This window comes from Podarcis muralis, chromosome 18, assembly GCF_964188315.1.
Source record: "Podarcis muralis chromosome 18, rPodMur119.hap1.1, whole genome shotgun sequence".
NCBI classification, from domain to species: Eukaryota; Metazoa; Chordata; class Lepidosauria; order Squamata; family Lacertidae; genus Podarcis; species Podarcis muralis.
The window spans coordinates 4,258,445-4,277,482 of NC_135672.1; the positions used below are offsets into that span (position 1 = coordinate 4,258,445).

At 48.9% G+C, this 19,038-nt stretch overlaps 1 protein-coding gene across 1 annotated transcript in view; it reads right to left on the reverse strand.

Moving 5' to 3' along the window:
* Positions 1 to 19,038, reverse strand: part of DOT1L (DOT1 like histone lysine methyltransferase) — a 74,136-nt gene that overhangs the window by 11,399 nt on the left and 43,699 nt on the right. Inside the window, exons 14-26 of the mRNA XM_077922028.1 lie at positions 18,786 to 19,023; positions 17,448 to 17,561; positions 16,877 to 16,968; positions 16,029 to 16,130; positions 14,006 to 14,143; positions 13,781 to 13,906; positions 12,589 to 13,097; positions 11,276 to 11,399; positions 9,448 to 9,594; positions 6,567 to 6,696; positions 4,912 to 5,543; positions 3,357 to 3,562; positions 374 to 438 (exon numbers count right to left, since the gene is read on the reverse strand). Coding sequence (XP_077778154.1) covers positions 374 to 438; positions 3,357 to 3,562; positions 4,912 to 5,543; positions 6,567 to 6,696; positions 9,448 to 9,594; positions 11,276 to 11,399; positions 12,589 to 13,097; positions 13,781 to 13,906; positions 14,006 to 14,143; positions 16,029 to 16,130; positions 16,877 to 16,968; positions 17,448 to 17,561; positions 18,786 to 19,023 — 2,623 coding nt within the window. The remainder of the gene's footprint in view (positions 1 to 373; positions 439 to 3,356; positions 3,563 to 4,911; positions 5,544 to 6,566; positions 6,697 to 9,447; positions 9,595 to 11,275; positions 11,400 to 12,588; positions 13,098 to 13,780; positions 13,907 to 14,005; positions 14,144 to 16,028; positions 16,131 to 16,876; positions 16,969 to 17,447; positions 17,562 to 18,785; positions 19,024 to 19,038) is intronic.

Consider the following 19,038-nt stretch of genomic DNA (forward strand, 5'->3'; position numbering starts at 1 on the left):
AGGAACTCGCAAGACATTTTCGTCTTGCAAAGCAAGCCCATAGGAAATTCGTTTTGCGAAGCACCTCCAAAACGGAAAACCCTTTCGTCTAGCGGGTTTTCCATCTTGCGAGGCATTTGTCTTGCGGGGCACCACTGTATACAGAAGAAGCATCATTTTCAAGACCAGCCTGGCGGATCTAGAACGGTATTTGACACTCAAACATAGCTAATATTCTTTCCGTAGGTGAAGACAGCTTTTGTGCTCAGTTACCTAATCCGTATGGAGCTGCACTTGTTTTACATGCACCTGTTGTGAACACCCAGCACCACCCTAAGCAGGCAGTCCCAAACAGCTTTTTCCCCCGACCCACACCAGCGGCCTCCACACTTACTGTTCTCCATCGGCTTCTGCGGAGATTTGCTTTCCAGTGATATCGTCGCGATTTTTCTTTCAATTCTAGGAAGGGAGGGAGAAGAGAAGAAAAGCCGTTTACCTTAAGCCAGGGGTTCCCAAACATCTCCCCACCCCATGGGTCACGAGAAAACTGCTTGTGGTTTTAGTAGACCGCTTACATGAGGGTTTCCCAAACTTGGGTCTCCAACTGTTTTGGGGCTACAACTCCCGTCATCCCTAGTTGTTAGGGAAACCCAGGCTTACATGATTCTTCTGCCTGTCCTGACAATTAAAATACCCTCTGCTAGATGTTTTTTTTATTGTATTTCCAGAGGCATGTCTGGCACTTTTGCTATACAGCTTTGGACAAATGCTGAGAATGCACCACTGCACCCCGGCCTTTAAGACCTGAGCTCCGTATTTCTAGAACAGGCATAGGCAAACTCGGCCCTCCAGATGTTTCGGGACTACAACTCCCATCATCCCCAGCTAACAGGGACCAGGGATGATGGGAATTGTAGTCCCAAAACATCTGGAGGGCTGGTTTTGCCTGTGCCTGTTCTAGAACCTGCATCATTTCTCGGATCATTAAGTTGTTCAAGATCGATTTTAACGTGTTTTGATTTTTGTAACCCTCCCTGGAACTTTAGTGTGAAGAGTTGGGTAACAATTTATCACCACCACCACCATACTCATCATCATTATTTATTTATTATTATTTTTATTATTAATTCAATTTATACACCACCCTTTATCAAAAGATCCCAGGGTGCTTTGCAACATTAAAAACACATTATAGAATGTAGTAAATGTGATAAATATCATTTATCAATGATAAAAACGTAACAGAAAGCATACTATACTGACAGACAGCCTAATAGTAAAATAGTCATTATAATAACAGTCCTCTCCCCCACACTTTCATAGGCCACAGGTTATTTAATAGCCATAGGCCTGGGTAAAGAGGAATGTTTTTGCCTGGCACCTAAAGGCATGTAGTGATGGCAACAGGCAAATCTCTCTGGGGAGAGCATCCCACAATTAGGGAGCCCCTGTAGAAAAGGCCTTGCCACCTTCCGAACCTCTCTGGGAGGGGACACACAGGGTCTGGATCAGTTCATACGGGGAGAAGTTTAAGGTATTGAGTTCCTGAAGCGTACAAGTCTTTATTGTTATAAATTGTTATACTGGGAAATTTTTAATGTTTGATGTTGCATTATGTTTTCATATGTACTGGAAATAATAATAATAATAATAATAATAATAATAATAATAATAATAACAACAACAACAACAACAACAATAATAATTTATTATTTATACCCCGCCCATCTGGCTGGGCCTCCCCAGCCACTCTGGGCGGCTTCCATAGAAACCAAAAATACACTAAAATGTCACACATTAAAAACTTCCCTGAACAGGGCTGCCTTAAGATGTCTTCTGAATGTCAGGTAGTTGTTTATCGCTTTGACATCTGGTGGGAGGGCGTTCCACAGGGAGGGCGCCACTACCGAGAAGGCCCTCTGCCTGGTTCCCTGTAGCTTTGCTTCTCGCAATGAGGGAACCGCCAGAAGGCCCTCAGCGCTGGATCTCAGCGTCCAGGCAGAACGATGGGGGTGGAGACGCTCCTTCAGGTATACAGGACCGAGGCCGTTTAGGGCTTTAAAGGTCAGCACCAACACTTAGAATTGTGCTTGGAAACGTACTGGGAGCCACCCAGAGTGGCTGGGGAAACCCAGGCCAGATAGGTGGGTATAAATGTTGTTGTTGTTGTTAAACAAAAGCAGCAATTAAAGTACAATTGAAAAATCAAGATGCATTTTTAACGGGGACATGCTGCGGACCACCTGAACAGAGCTGGCAGATCGCCAGAGGTCGACAGCCTTTCATTTAGGCTGTTAAAAATCCCCGCCTGCCATGTAAGCCTTGAGGACCAAACGGGGGAAAGAAAAAGCCACCAACAAGGCAGATCAGAGAGTCACTTGGTAGCTTTGGAACACAGAACAGAGAGGACACAATGAGGGAACCCCCTGCTTCTCGGTTGCAGGATCCGAACCCTGGCACCTCCGGACTCCCTTCCCAAAATCCTGGCGAGCAGCTGATGGCCAGTGTAGGCTTGGGAAAACCCAGCCAGATGGGTGGGGTATATGATGATGATGGTGGTGATGATTTATTTGTACCCCGCCCATCTGGCTGGGTTTCCCCAGCCACTCTAGGCTGCTTCCAACAAGGATTTAAAATACATAAAAATGTCACACATTAAAAACTTCCCTGAACAGGGCTGCCTTCAGATGTCTTCTAAATGTCAGGCAGTTGTCTTTGACATCTGGTGGGAGGGCTTTCCACAGGATGGGTGCCACTACCGAGAAGGCCCCCTGCCTGGTTCCCTGTAGCTTTGCTTCTCGCAATGAGGGAACGCCCAGAAGGCCCTCGGAGCTGGACCTCAGTGTCCGGGCAGAACGATGGGGGTGGAGACGCTCCTTCAGGTCTACTGGGCCAAGGCCATTTAGGGCTTTAAAGGTCAACACCAACACTTTGAATTGTGCTCGGAAACGTACTGGGAGCCAATGTAGGTCTTTCAAGACCGGTGTTATATGGTCTCGGCGGCCGCTCCCAGTCACCAGTCTAGCTGCCACATTCAGGATTAGTTGTAGTTTCTGGGTCACCTTCCAAGGTAGCCCGACATAGAGTGCATTGCAGTAGTCCAAGTGGGAGATAACTAGAGCATGCACCACTCTGGCAAGACAGTCTGCGGGCAGGGAGGGTCTCAGTCTGCGTACCAGATGGAGCTGGGAGACAGCTGCCCTGGATACAGAATTGACGATGATAATAATAATTATTTTTATTATTAAAGTACTGAGCCAGGAAGGCCAACAGGCTCGTTTGAAGACAGTTTCCTACAGCAGAGAGGTCTTTCCTACACGAGACCAGGGCCCCCGCAGGGGGGGGTGTCCCCCCCACAAGGTGAGGTCCACACTCACCTGGTGCTGTTGTGGTCATCCTCCGAGCCCTGCTCCTCATCAGAAGTCAGCGGCGAGTAATGGATGCCATTGCTCTGGGTCAGGGGCTTCTCCTTTTTCAGCACGGGGGGCTGGTCGCTGTCCTGGTAGGGAACAGGAGAGTTCTTCAGGGAGTTTTCAGGGGAAGAAATGGCTGTTATTTCTAAAGGCTGGTTAATGTTACTGACCTGAGGAGGAAAGACAGAAGAAGGGAGAAGAAGGAGAAGAGAAGCGTTTAAGGATTGGAGAAGCGCTGCTAACGTTACGGTGTGTTTCGTGGGGGTTTTGCGCTCTTATTTTCTTGCTATTTATAGCGTTTATCCACCCCAAACTGCAGCCAAAAAGGACCACCAGAGCACCTTTTTCCAATTGGTTAACAGGTGACCACCCCCTGGGCCTTAGAGCTTTACATTTAAGGGTCACAGCAAAAATTTGTATCAGATCCAGAAATACAAAACTCACTTTCACTCCACCAAATCACAAAATTTAGCATTCGTGATCTGTTTTGTTGCTTTTGTTTTTTTCTACAGTTTCTGCTCCCTGTTTGTTTGGAAAACAAATACCATGTTCTTAAAAACTAATAGACATATATATTAAAAGAAACTGCAGCTTCTGCATCATTCCTATGTTTTGTAACTTTGGTTTTGTGTTATTTTTTGTCTGTCTATTCTATCTATCTAAGCATAGCAAAAAGAGAAACAGACAAGGAAGGGAGAGGGAAGGCTGAAGAAAAGCATGTCCAGCTTCTCTGTTCTAGGGGAGGAGGACAAATGCTTTACTTCAAAGGTGACATATTCTGTTGACCAACATTTTACTGTCTGTGGCAAAGGAGAAGATTATGGGATCAAAGACTCTTAGAGCATCCTAACTGCACTAGCTATGAGGGGCTACAGGTTGATATTTATGGGGCTTCTGCAGGTAGGAATGCAAACCGCAAAGGGCCGCACTGAAAGGGGATTGCACAATTTATTTATTATTGATTTTGTAGAATCTACGCACTGCTTATTGGAAAAAAGAAAAAGAAACACCGCAAAGCGGTTTGCTAAAGACAGAACAGTAAAAATCAAGGGGGGAAATCGCAACCCTACTTTAAAACATGCGAAGTTGAGATGCTAAAAGAGATTAAAATGACCTCAACTTTCTAAGCATCTGGGTAGATTTGCCTAAACAGGAATGTTTTTAGCAGGCAACAAAACGAGCACACTGAAGGCAGTGCTGCCTGATATCAATGTGCAGGGAGTTACAAAGTGAAAGAGCTAGCCAATTGAGTTCTTACAGATGTGGAACAGGCATTATGTGGCGGCAGCAGAAGGGCCAATTCCACTGACTGAAGCGATCAGGTGGGCCCCTGTCAGGTGAGGTGATCTCACCAATCCGCAGAGGGCTCTCGCTCTCTCCCTGCCTGATCACCTGGAGGCGACTCTGGCTTGCACAGGCTAGTGGCTGCATAAACCACCCCATCTGAAACCACCCGAAACAAGCAAGCAAGCAAGCAAGCAAGCAAACAAGCAAACAAACAATCCACCTTGGTTCTCACCATGGAGTTGATATTGAGGGGAGACCCCGAAGGCTGAGCAAAGAGCCCAGCCACCGCAGGCAGCGGTTTGCGCTTGGGCGACACACCGGAGTTGGTGCCCGGTGCCCCCGTGGAGGAGCGCTTCCTCCGTCCGCGCTTCTTCCCGTCCTGGCCGCACTCTGCCCGGATGCTTGCCGTGAGGGCGCTGTGCTTGCTGGGTGGGCAGTGCTTGACGGTCCCGGTGGCAGGTGAAATGGTGAAGATGAACCTCCTCTTCCCCTCGCTCTCGGGGTCGGAGAAGGCTGACTCCATCCCTTGCGGGTCGCCCCTGGTGCCGCCGCCACCGCCCTCGGCCAGTGCCTTCTGGGAGTCCACGTACTGCAGGACGCCAGCCAGGCCCTGGGGGGCGCCGTTGAGCCTGGGGCTGGCCGAGTGCTGGTGGGCGGGCGAGCTCTGGGCTGAGGCCCGGGAGGGCATGGCCAGGAACGAGGGCTGCTGTGGGGTGGAGCTCCGGGACCCCGCCACGGAGTTGAACAGGCTCCCCGAGCTGGAGGCGTCCTCCAGGGCCGCGTGGTCGATGGTGGGGTTCAGCGGGGCGGGGCTGCTTGGGAATGCCCCGTTGATCGCCATGGAGCCAGACATGTAAGAAAAACCTGTGAGGTTGAAACAGATATATACAAAAAAAACCTGGTTTAATCTCTTGGCAGCTGCAATTGAGTTGGACTATGCCGAATTGGCAAGTTTAGCAGGTAAAATTAAATATCAGGGTGAGACACACTTTAAGAAGTTCGTAGATCATTTAAAAAAACTACTGTAAACATGCTGAAATGCAAGTAGGCCCTGAGTAAGAACAGCAGTTAAGATCGTATTTGAGAAAATTCTGGTGAAGATAAGGTGCAGAATAACTGCAATATGCAGCAATATTTGAAAATTTGGGGAAACCATGGAGGGATAAAGGGGAAGTCCAATGTTAATTGACTGCTAACTGGAAAATGTTATATTCATTTGTTTTTGTGGGGTGTGTTTTTTAAATTTACAAATAAAAAATTTGAAGCGCAGACAAAAGTTGGTTAATTTCTTTACGTATGCAATGACAGCAGGAAGAATGTTTCATGTTCAAAACTGGAAAGGGGATGAGGTCTCAAAGAAGGAAGAATGGCTTATTAAAATGATGGCAAAGCTAATAACAAAAATTAAGAGATCAAAACGAGGAATCGTTCTTTGAGGACTGGAAAACCTTTTGTAGAATATCTGAAGAAGTACTGCGATTGCATGAAAATGCAAGCAGGATTTGAAATATGAGCAACGGCAGAAAGACGTTACGGCTAATAATTTAGGATGCAGATATATATGGAGGTAAAATATGCAGTGTCAAAGGATTAACACAGAATATCGGGGAGGGGTGATTGGGAGCCAATGCATAAACGAAACTTATGGTTGATGGTAAAGTATGCAAATATTTGAAAACTAAATAAACCAAAAAATTTTTTAGAGAAAAATACTAAGAGAGATTAAAATCACCCCGCCTTTCTCAGAATCTGGGTAGGCTTGTCTAAACAGGAATATTTACAGCAGGCACCCAAACAGCTGCTTTAACATCCCTAGGCATCCGGAAGGGCTAAAATCCACCCCATCGGGGAAGTTGGGGTTGAGAAGGGAGATGGGGAACAACTCACCTGAGGTAGCCAAAGGTGGCATCTTTCCACCGGCGGCACTGCTAATGCCGTTATGAGAACTAGCACCATATTGTTTTTCAAGTGTCGAAAAGGAGTCTCGGATCTGGTGGACGGGGCTGGGGGTGCTTCTCTGGAGGGACGAGGGGGGAAACCGGAAAGAGAGAGAAAAGAGAGAGAGAAGGGTTGGTTGAGCTTCTGCGGAGGAAACAGACTTTAGGCTGCTGCTCCTGTTAAAAGTGGCTGGACCGCTGGGCAGGCAAGCAAGCGACCGCAAAGAGCGTTAGTCACAGAATCACAGAGTTGGAAGGGACCCCCAAGGGTCATCTAGTCCAGCCCCCCTGCCGCGCATGAATTCTCGTCCAAAGGGGTTAGGAGAGACGCCGCTAATCAACACCAATTGAAGGAGCTGCTTTCACCTCAAGGGATGGGCCAGTCCAGCTCAGTGGCTCCTGCTCTTTCTGGAAGCAGGCATAGGAAGGGTCTGCATTTCAATTTTTTAAAAAAAGAAACAAAACCCTGGAGATTGCAGTGATCCCACCGCTCACCTCCTGCCAACTGAAGCCTCAGAGACTGCGGCCATTGAACCGGTCACCTTCCGCCGACTGAGCTGTTATCAACCCAGCCACCCACGGGGGCGATCATAATTTAACGTGGCACTTTTCATTGTACAAACTACGGCGGTGAGCCTGCAGCCCTGCGGAGGTTGTTGGACGCACAGCTCCATTCAGCTCCAGGCAGCGTGGCCAAAGTTAGGAAGGATAGGAGTTGTGGTCCACTTTCTAGAGGGTACCACGTTTGTGTGTCACCGACACACCAGCCACTCTGGGTGGCCTCCAACTCTTCTTAGGTTGGGGAGGGGGGGGCCCGCATTGCTCCACATATTGTGCATTTCCCCTCCGTTAGACATGCTTTCACTCAGCTCAGATTTCAAACGATGCCTACTGAATATCTGGCTGGGAGACGGACAGCCTCTGTACATGCGGATCAGGGCCTGTTGAGAATCTTGCACATTATATTCTATATTGTCCATTGTATGATTCACCCAGAGCTAAATTTATCTTCCCTTTTCAGAATGCCTTAGAAGGTCAACCGGACAACTTGAAAATTAAATGCCTGTTGGCGCATGTTGGTAAGCGCATCAGTAATAGGGTGGCACCATTCGCACCAGCGTCAAGAAAGTTAAGGGCAACCTTTCTGGATAGCACAAGTGCCAACCCCAGGGATGCTGACCAGAAGGAAAGCTGTTAAAATTCTGGGGATTGTAGATTTGTCCTGGTCTGGTGCATGCAATGTCTTTCGTTCTGCAGTTGTGTTATCAGTGCTTATATTGTATTGTGATGGCCATTGGCTATAAACAATAAAATCTACTGCCACTGGAGGGAATACCTCCATTTAGGAGAGGCACCCCCTCCTGAGAGCAGAAAACTCAGCTTCTTAGATCGGGATGGGGGAGACTGGCTGCCAAGGGACCACATCTCCCATCAGCCAGCACGGCCAACGGTCAGCAGCGAGGAGAGTTACAAGTCCAACAATGTCGGGGTGGGGGAGGGCACACAGATGTTCCTTGCCCGCGACCCTTTCTTAAAAAACAAAATAAATTCAAACAACCACTCTCCAAGAGAAGACAGGGGGACGAAAGCAGCAGCAAAACCAGACACCTAGTCCAAAAGCTGCTTGGCCAGTTTTAACAGTAGAACAAGGATCAGAATTCTTCCACTTCCAAGCCCTTCATTCTGCTTTCTAGACCAGGGTTTCCCCAAACTTGTTGGACTACAGTTCCCATCATCCCTAGCTAAGAAAGACCAGTGGTCAGGGATGATGGGAACTGTAGTCTCCCAAACTTGGGTCTCCAGTTGTTTTTCGACTACTACAACTCCCATCAAACCTAGCTAGCAGGACCCATGGTCAGGGATGATGGGAATTGCAGTCGAAAAACAGCTGGAGAACCCCTGTTCTAGATGAAGCCAGGTAGCAGAACACAGAGGCTGCTCTCTGGGACCCATGAGGACTAACAGAGTGGCATTTCTTTGTTTTTGTTTTAAGAAGGGGGTTGGGGTAAGAAAAGGGAAGGAAATTTCTCAGGAATCTGTGCCACGCATCTGATGAATTGGTCTCCCTTCGGCAATACTGGGAGTTCTCAAGGAGTCAAAACTTTGGGTCATGACTTCTTTGAGTGCAACCCGCACAGAGAGGGCCATCCTAGGCTACTTTGCTCCTTTACGAGGAAAGGTCAAAGGAAAAGAACCTGGAAAATATATATAGATATAAATATTGACAAGCAAGTCAATAAGCGAGTTAGCAGCCAGGATCCTCTCCTGTGTTCAAAGACTTTGTAGCGTCTGGATAGCTCAATTGGTTAGACCATGGTGCTGATAACGCCAAGGTTGCAGGTTCAATCCCCGTGTGGGGCACCTTCATATTCCTGCATTGCAGGGGGTTGGACTGGATGATCTTCAGGGCCCCTTCCAACTCTGCAATTCTATGATTCTAAGAGGATAATCCCAAATCCAAGTTGTAGCTCACGCTTTCATCTATTGCACCATAAGCACGCCTGCGTTTCATCATGCTGTTATTTCTAACAAGCGCACTTTACGATCCTCAGCGTTCCTATTCCGTTTTCGATGGGTCTGCGACCGAATATCAATCAATCAATTGCATCGGATTCCTGATTTTCAGATGCCAGAGGGGTAGGGCAGGAAGCGAGAACGAAAGCAGCTAAGAGCTGGAGCTATCCGTAGGGTTTGCAACTTAAAATATGTTGTTGGGAGCTGCTCCCAAGGCTCATCAGATTGGCTTTTTTTATAGCAAGGGGTGAGGAGGAGGAGGAGGAGGAGGAAGAAGAAGAGGAAGAGGAGGAGGAGGGGAAAGCACCCTTACTCACCACCTTCTCAATACGGCTAGGTAGGACTACGCTGGCCAGGGGGATACTAACGGGGAGTTTATTGGGGTGCACTGTGCTCAGGGGGATGCTGATGGGAAGGCTGGTGATGGTCTCCCCGTTACTCGCGGACGTCCTCTCTCGCAAAGCCTGCAGACACACAAAAAGCAGAGAAGGCCAAAATAATGCAGCGCCCCCCCTTTCGCCTTCCGAGCCGAGAAGCTCTCAAAAGGACGCTTAGCGGAAGGAGAGCACTGGAGCGCTTGCAAGCAATTCCCCACCCCAACAAATATTCTTCAAAAGACACGGACAAGAGGTCAACTGCATCAGCCAGCCAACATATACACACACACGCACACAGTTTGCCGTTTCGGTCAGGGTACAAACAGGGGTCCGTTTAACCACGGTGGCCTTGGAGATGGGGAATATTACACCTGTTTTTGCTAGGATAAACAGACGAGCGCCAGCAATGTCGCTTTGGTTCCCCCATTCACAAATGTTTGAGGCCAGACTTTGGAAACCAGGGCTGATTGCAGCTTGGCGCTTCTGACACATTTAAAAAAGGGACAGTTCTGGGGGGGGGGGGGAGAAATGCATTCCACACCCCACTGAGACCAGACGACAGTACAGGCACGTACTTGTGACACTGCAAGAGAGAAAACCCTGCATCAAACAGACCCAGATCTAACCTCCAGAGTCGTGTAAAATGTATTTTAACATGCAGCGCTCTCAATCTGGGCACTTTATTATGCGGTGTGGGTTTTTCGGGTCCTGAAGAATTCTCTTTGGCTTGGGACACAACCTGCATTTCCCCATCAGTATGCTCTGAGCATAACCGATCAATATCTCCCGTTAGCACAAAGATTTCCTCTTGTGCAATGGGACACACACACCCCAATTCCACCCCGTGGAGTTACTTCAGATTTGCTCTAAAGGGTTGGGGGAAACCCCAGAACTGAATTAGAGGGCCCACAAGGGGTGGGGGAAGAGTCCCTTCGCACAAGCAGAAATCCCTGCACTGAAGGGAAATTTACTTGGCATTGGATACAGCCCACAACTTACTCGGCGTTGGATATGTGGGATAACCAGCCACAAGTAACCAACATGCTTAGGTCTAATGAATGCATGAAGGGGTTAATACTAAAAGGCAATCTATCCTGCCAGGCTTAGCTATGTCACTTCCCTTGGGAGGAAACAGGTAATTCAAGCCTATTGTTTCTCCCAACTCCAGTCTACCTCTCACCAGCCACTCTTGAGTTCCTATACCAATAATCTTGGAGCTTTTACTGCTTTATAACTAAGCTAAGTTTTACTACGCCTGTGCAATGTTTCTGACCAATGTATGGAAAAGCGCATGAACTGGAGCTTTGAAGCATTTGTGAGTAAACCAATCTTTAACTTACCAAACCTGTGGCTTTTTCAATCTACGCTGGGGGAAGAGGGAAATTTTGGAAGGGCATATTTTAAAGATCTAACGGCTTATATTTGCACCCTTCACTCTTCTGCATATTCTGTGACTTTAAATCTCTACTGGGGTTCTTGCCCTGAGGCCTCCAGGTATAGGGCGGTATATAAATTCAATAAATAATCATAATAATCTCTCACCGAAGAGTACTTGCTCCAAATTTGCATCTTCACATTAGTAATGATATATATTGCACTGGAGACAACCCACAGTTCACTTAGCATTGACTAAGGTTCACTTAACATTTGGTACAGCTCAGTCCCCCCCAAAAAACCACATACCACACATCTGAATACTCCCGGAAAGTCAACCTTATGGAAGCTGCGCCTGGAGACTCAGAGACAGGCCCCCTTGCGGCTTCCTTACCTTCTCATTGGCTACTGACAAGGCTGCCGGAGAAGGGGGCTGGGGTTCCTGAGGGCTCATCTTCAGGCCGTTCGGCATCGCAGGGCTTGAAAAGGTGAGGCCGTTCTCTTTCACGTGCTCAGTCCTGCCAAAAGGAAATAATAATTATTATTATTTATTATTTATACCCCAGCCACTCTGGGCAGCCTCCAACAGAATATTAAAATACAATAATCTATTAAACGTTAAAAGCTTCCCTAAACAGGGCTGCCTTCAGATGACTTCTAAAAGTCTGGTAGTTGTTCTTCTCTTTGACATCTGGTGGGAGGGCGTTCCACAGGGCGGGTGCCACCACCGAGAAGGCCCTCTGCCTGGTTCCCTGTAACCTGGCTTCTTGCAGTGAGGGAACCGCCAGAAGGCCCTCAGAGCTGGACCTCAGTGTCCAGGCAGAACGCTGGGGGTGGAGACGCTCCTTCAGGTATACTGGACCGAGGCCGTTTAGGGCTTTAAAGGTCAGCACCAACACTTTGAATTGTGCTCGGAAAATAAAATAAACAGGATGCAAGAGTTCTGAAGGTTTCCCCATTGCCAATGGAAAGCGTTCATCGTTTGTTAAGAGAGACCTCCTGCCTTTCAACACGATTTATCCCAAGCAGTGTTCAAAATTCAACAGGTGCCAGGCGCATTTTGCACCTGGCTATTGGTCACTCGTGGCCAAGTGAAGATGCCTGGGTGCCAGGATGGCTCCTGATGTCTCCACCATCTGGGGATCCTTGGATCTGGACTGTTTTCACACACCAAGGTCCCATCCTGTAGAATTCCATCCGTTATATTTTATCTGCACAATCGGAATGAATTTCTGGAACCAAAATGCTTTTTCAATGCAGCCTGAGCAGGAGCAGGGAACAGCGTTATAGCGAATTGTTGTCGCTTGTCTTGGCTTCCCCCACTGCCCTGCTCAGAGTTGAGTAGGATATTCTTATGTTATGAACTGAGTCACCATTACGAAAAAGAGGTTGGAATAGGCCAGTAGATCTGCAAACTATCCCTGGATCAAGGGACTTTTATTCTTCAAGTTCTCAAAGTTCTAAACCTGGCTCAAGGTTGTCCTCTGAACTAGCCAGATGTTTAACTGAGAATCCACCACAGTCAGTCCACCCTTTGAAAAATAAGCCTTTCGAGTCGTCTTGCCCCCAAATGGCAAATAGGCATTCTGTTTTGGTGATTACACCCTTGGTTTAAGTAGCCAGTTGGTGCCTGGCTTGTATATATTATGCTTCTATATAGGACCCCTCGCTTGCCCCAAGCCCCTCTGCTGCCGCCCCCTCTCTCACCTCTGGTGGTTCTCAGCGGGCGCTGCTTTCCCACTGCCCACGTGGTCCTGGTTCAGATGCCTGCGGAGGGCGATCTTGGCTGGGGAGAAGCGGGTGTAGTCCGGCAAGGACAAGCTAGAGGCCTTGTCCGGCTTCTGCCTGCCGCTGTGGCTGGGCGTGCAGGGGACCATGTCTTGGTCCAGGTGGGAAGCCGGGTACTGGGGGGTGCCCTGCTTGGAGGAGGAGGACGAGGACGAGGAGGAGGCCGGGCGGCCAAGAGCGGCGTGGATCTCGTAGGGCGTGGCGTGGCCGTTCATGGACAGCTCGGGGCTCATGCCGTTCAGGTGGGGGCCCGCGGGGAACTTGGAGCACTCCAGCTCGGGGTGGAAGGTGCTGTGATCGGGCTCCGCCTCTCGGCTCGGGTGGCGCTTGTGGCGTGGGTGGGCGAGGGAGTCGTCGGGAGGCATGTAGGACTTCAGCTGCAGCAGCTCCTGCTGCCGCTGACTCTTCTCAAGCTCCACGATGCTGATCTTTAAAAGAAAAAGAAAAAATGAGGAGGGAAATCGGGAAGTTCATGTGCAATGCACAAATTCGTTAAGCCTGGGTTGTTAATAATAATAATAATTTTTTTTTATTTATACCCCGCCCTCCCCAGCCTAGGCCAGGCTCAGAGCGGCTTACAAGCAATAATAAAAACAAGATGAATGATTGCAACTTAAAAACAATTAAAATACAACATTGAAATATTGAAACATTAAAATATTAAAATGTAGCCTCATCACAGGAGGAGAAAGGAAAAAGAAAAAATAAAGAGGGGGAGGGAATCAAATTGGCTCCAAACCAAAGGCCAAGCAGAACAACTCTGTCTTACAGGCCCTGCGGAAAGAAATCAGATCCTGCAGGGCCCTGGTCTCATGAGGCAGAGCGTTCCACCAGGCCGGAGCCAGTGTTGAGAAGGCCCTGGCTCTGGTTGAGGCTAATCTAACTTCCTTAGGGCCCGGGACCTCTAGGGTGTTGTTATTTATGGACCTTGAGGCTCTCCGTGGGGCATACCAGGAGAGGCGGTCCCGTAGGTACGAGGGCCCTAGGCCGTGAAGGGCTTTAAAGGTCAAAAGCAGCACCTTAAATCTGACCCTGTACTCCACCGGGAGCCAGTGCAGCTGGGTTGGGGCGTCTTCCGACACTCTGGTCCTATGATTCCACAAAACCCTACCTGCAGCTCCAAGCAATGCTTCTGTTTCTCGGAGATCTGGTTTTTCAGTGCTTGCTTTTCCTTGAGCAGGTTCTCCAGCGACAGCGTCGACCAGTCCAGCTTCAGCTCTTCGCACCTGGCCTTCAGCTAGGATATGGGGGAGACAGACAAGGAGGGTGAGTTTGGACGTGGGCCACCCCAGCCCCCAGCCCCGAGACGCTGGGACTCCCGTTGGGGAGGACGCACCAGCTGCAAACTCTGGTTCCTGAGCTCGCCATTGTCTTTCTCCAGCTGCTTGGTCTGCTCCTTCAGCTGCTGGTTGTGAGCAGAGATCTCCTTCTGAGCCTGGATAAGGTCGTTGTACGTCAGTGCCTTAACACCCAGCTATGTTGGTGGGGGGACAGAACATGGTTAGACCCCCACCCAGCATCATCCCAGCGACATAAAACAGGGAGCATCAGTTTGGGAGCAGGGAGGAAGTTCAGGAAAACAAAAAATAATGGCTTGTCTTCTCCTTGTGCCCCTTTCCATGCCAACTCAGGAAGCCATGACCCTGTTGCTGCAGCTGCTACAGGGACCACCCAGCCCACTGTGTTACAGTCTCCCCTCTTCTGAGCTGATGGTCCTGAGCATACCCTTGGGGGGCTTGCCTGGAGGGACTCAGGATTACATCTTTATTGCTTCGTGGTGGTAACTGTCCCTTTGTTTGGTAACCGTATGCTTCGTTGTTGCAAGCCGCCCTGGGACTGTACAGTGAAAGACGCTAAATCTGACCCAGACAGATTTACTGTATTTTTCGCTCCATAAGACGCACTTTTTTCCTCCTAAAAAGTAAGGGGAAATGTGATTGCATCTTATGGAGCGAATGGCGCTGTGCAGAGAGAGAGAGAGCTGTGCAGCGCCCCTTCAGTGAAGCGCCTCTCCTTTGAAGCGGGAGGAGGAACGGAGCCCATTCTGTTCCTCCTCCCGCTTCGCTGAAGGGGCGCTGCGCAGCTCTCCCACTCTGTTCCTCCCTTCTGTTCCTCCTCCCGCTTCACAGGAGAGGCACTGCGCAGAGACTGTGGCCAGCTTGATGCCTGTGGGAAGCCCACAAGAAGTACATGAGCATCATAGCACCTCTAAAAACTAGGTGCGTCTTATGGTCGGGTGCATCTTATAGAGCAAAAAATACGGTGGTGTGTCTAATATTGTCCCGTTCCGATTGATATCAGGACCAATGCATGGGGCAGGGCGCTCTTCAGATCTGAACTTTTCGCACAGAGATAGGGAGGGGATAACGATCTGGGATGTGGGGGCCCCTGTACAGCTTGCACAAAGACCATTGCACTGTCACTCCAGGCTAGACATGGGATTGGTGTGTGCAATCTAGATGTGGCCTGAAGGGAAAGAGAAATAAAAAATACCAGCTGCAAGGAAGATCAGCTATGCTATAGACGTGGGTAAGAGGGCAATTAACCCATTAAGCAGAGGACTTGGGGAAAGTAGGGAAAGTGGAGATGGAATGTAGAATGGTCCCGACCTGACTTCCAAAGGCCTTGGAAAAAGTGAGACAGAGGGTTTGACACATGTGATATGCCAGATTAATAAATAGTCAGGTGCAGAAAGCACATCCATGGTGACGAGAGATACATCAGTTAATGTCTGAAGGTAAGACTATGAAGGATACTAATGAATGGATGCTCATGTGTAGTTACAATCGAGCTATAACATGGAGGTCCTTCTCCAAGGGCCTTCTGGCAGTTCCCTCACTGAGAGAAGTGAGGATACAGGGAACAAGGCAGAGGGCCTTCTCGGTGGTGGCACCCTCCCTGCAGAATGCCCTTCCCTTCAGATATCAAGGAAATAAACACCTACACAACTTTCTGGAGACATTTGAAGGCAGCTGTGTATAGGGAAGCTTTTTAATGTTTGATGTTTTGTTATCTTTTTATATAGGCTGGAAGCCGCCCAGAGTGGCTGAGGTATAAAAAATATTAATACAGTGGTACCTCGGGTTACAAACACTTCCGGTTACAGACTCCGCTAACCCGGAAGTAGTACCTTGGGTTAAGAACTTTACCTCAGGATGAGAACAGAAATCATGTGGAGGCCGCGGGAGGCCCCATTAGCTAAAGTGGTACCTCAGGTTAAGAACGGACCTCTGAAATGAATTAAGTTCGTAACCAGATGTACCACTGTAAATAACAACAACACATGCTCTGCAGAGGGCATTCTCTGTCTGTCTGTCTGTCTGTCCCCCCCCCCGAGCCACGCCACTCCCCACTCCTACCTCATCCAGTTTCTGCTGGAACAACCGCTTGATTTCTTCCTTCTGAGCCTGGCAGTGAGTAAACAACTGTTGAGCCTTCCCCAGAAGTTGAGTATTCTTCTCCTAGAACAGGAACAGGAGAGGGTGGGGACACAGCAAGGTTAACAGGCACATACAGCACATTATCCAGTGTAAAGAAATGGTACAAAAAGGGATTTGTAAGTAGATAAAGCAATACTGCATGTGAAATGAACCTTTTTTACAAACATGAGTTGTAAGGCACTGTTGTATGACAATTACAGTTTCTCCAAAACATCTCAAATTACCGTATTTTTCGCTCTATAAGACGCACCAGACCACAAGTTTTTGGAGGAGGAAAACAAGAAAAAATAAATTCTGAATCTCAGAAGCCAGAACAGCAAGAGGGATCGCTGCATGGCGAAAGCAGCAATCCCCCTTGCTGTTCTGGCTTCTGGGATAGCTGCGCAGCCTGCGTTCGCTCCATAAGACGCACACACATTTCCCCTTACTTTTTAGGAGGGGAAAAGTGAGTCTTATAGAGCAAAAAATACGGTATTTACATTCCTTCTTTTGCATTCTGTTTCAAGCTTCAATGGTAAGAAAACTGAGAACTGCTGCAAGGCGGCAGCTGTAGATTCCATTACAGCCTCTCGCTTGACTTTTCAAAACTGTGCTAATTATATCATTCCGCAAGAGCTTAAATCAACAGAGCTTTGTCGCTTCTCAGGGCCAAGGGTTGAGTTTCAAAATTCCAAAAGGGGCGATTGCATTTCTACTCAGAAAAACTCCCTGGTCAGGCTTAAAAGGAAGATCCTACACAGCTGCCGAAAGGAAGTTTGTGTCCTTACCTTTTCCTGTTCCAGTAGCTGCTGAAGGTTCGCTTTATACTGAGGAGTCTTCATGTACGTCATGAACTGCATGTACTGGATCTTGAATGAATCTGCGTTAAGACCAGAGGAGATGGAGAACAGAAGGACATCGTCAACGACAGCCTTGCATTCAGGACCAGCCTCCCCCATCCCTGTCTCAGTAGAACAGCGGTCCAGACTCCTTTAAATGAGCTGGCGACTCAGAGCCAGCTGCAGCTCCTATTTAAGGGCTCAGTCCGAGGACCTCTGGTGCTGAAACAATATCTGAGCTCCCTTTATATGGAATCTCTAGCCTGAGCCCTATATGAGCTGTCCATGGTGCTACTGAAGATAGAGTCACAGGTCCTATTCAAGTCCCCCAAGGGCTGGTGCTGAAACAATATTTGAGCTCTGCTCATATGGAGCATCTAGCCTGAAGCCTCCATGGAGCTGTCCAGGGTGCTGATGAAGTCTCACACTTCCCTATTTGCACAAACCTGAACACACCCACACCCTCCCACACCGACCATGTGGGCTGGCCTGCTCATTGAGGAGGGGGAAACCCTCTTACCTAGCAGCTTCTGGAGTGCAGGCGGGGTGGGGGTCACCAACAGCTGGTTTGACGAATGCCGCTGCACTTTAGGAGGTAGTTGGTAATACGGACTACGAGGTGACCTGTAAGCATCTGGAAGGGAGACGACGCAAGGTATTAAGTTTCTCACTTTGCTTTAGGAGCCCCACCCAAGGAAAACAGGAGGTTGTGGATTTGTGGCGAGGAAACAAGCTGGGAGATGGCTTGAACCACAAGTGGAGGAAAGATGTGGTTGAATACAATCAAGCACTGGTGAGGGCTCATCACCAAGCCTACCTATGAAGCCGTAAATGGCTCAGGACTGCTAGCCACTCAGGGAACAAGACACACACACACACACACACACACACACACACAATGTGTGTGGGGGGGGAAACGTGAAGTAGCCAATGCTACTCTAGATTCCTGCAGCCCCGTTAACTCTGCCAGCTCAGCTGTCCCCTGACTCCTGCAGGGGGCAGCGAATCACAAGATCAGGGTGTGGGGAATCCGTGAAACCAGCCAATGCCTCCACCCTTATTTCAGACACTGAGATGCATCAGTATATCACAGTGTTGAAAACCAGCTCCATCCTTATTCCAGACATCACGATGTATCGGAATATTGCGATGCTGAAGGCCAGATACTGCCCAGCCCTAGTAGGAGCAAAATCCAAGTGCACATTTAAGGAAAGTAACACCTTTTAAATTACCGTATTTTTTGCTCTATAAGACGCACCCAAACATAAGACACACCTAGTTTTTAGGGGAGGAAAGCAAGAAATAAGAAAGCAACACAAAGCCTCCTGAGCGAAGAGGGAGCGCTCCTCTCTCTTCGCTCAGGAGGCTTTGTGGGGCTATCGCTGAAGCCAGGAGAGCAAGCGGGATCGGTGCGCACCGATCCCTCTTACCCTCCTGGCTTCAGCGAAAGCAAGCCTCCTGGCTTTCCCCCCACGTCCTGCAAAAGCCAGGGATAGGATAGCCATGCGAAGCCTCCGAAGGGCAGCGGGGTGAAGGCTCTCCCTGCCTGGAAGAGGCTAAGCCAGAAGCTAGAACAGCGAGAGGGAGCGCTGCGCAGCGCTCCCTCTCGCTGTTCTGGCTTCTGGGATAGCCGCACAGCCTACATTCGTTCCATAACACACACACACATTTCCCCTTACTTTTTAGGAGGGGAAAAGTGCATCTTATGGAGCGAAAAATACGGTAGCTTTATTCTGTAAACTGCCCTGAGACCTCCGGGTATAGGGCGGTATAGAAATTCAATTAATTAATAATGGCCCACACCGCAACGTGAAGGGTGGCAGGTGGCCAGCTAACACCAAACAACTTGGCAGCTCACCCTGAGGAGAAGAGGAGCAGGCCTGCGAAACGGTCTGCGCGTGGAGGAGCTCCAGGGCCGTCTGGTTCCTCTTGGGCTTGCGCTCTGAGCTCACAATGTTCATCTTCTTGGGGCGCCCGCGCTTCCTGCCGGCCATTTTCCTCCCCTTCTTGCTCAGCTTCTTCTTGCGGGCTTTGGACGGAGATGGCTTTTTGATGGCGTTGGCCCCGGGGGCGGCCTCTTCTTCAGCACCATAGTCCTTTGTGCAACAAAG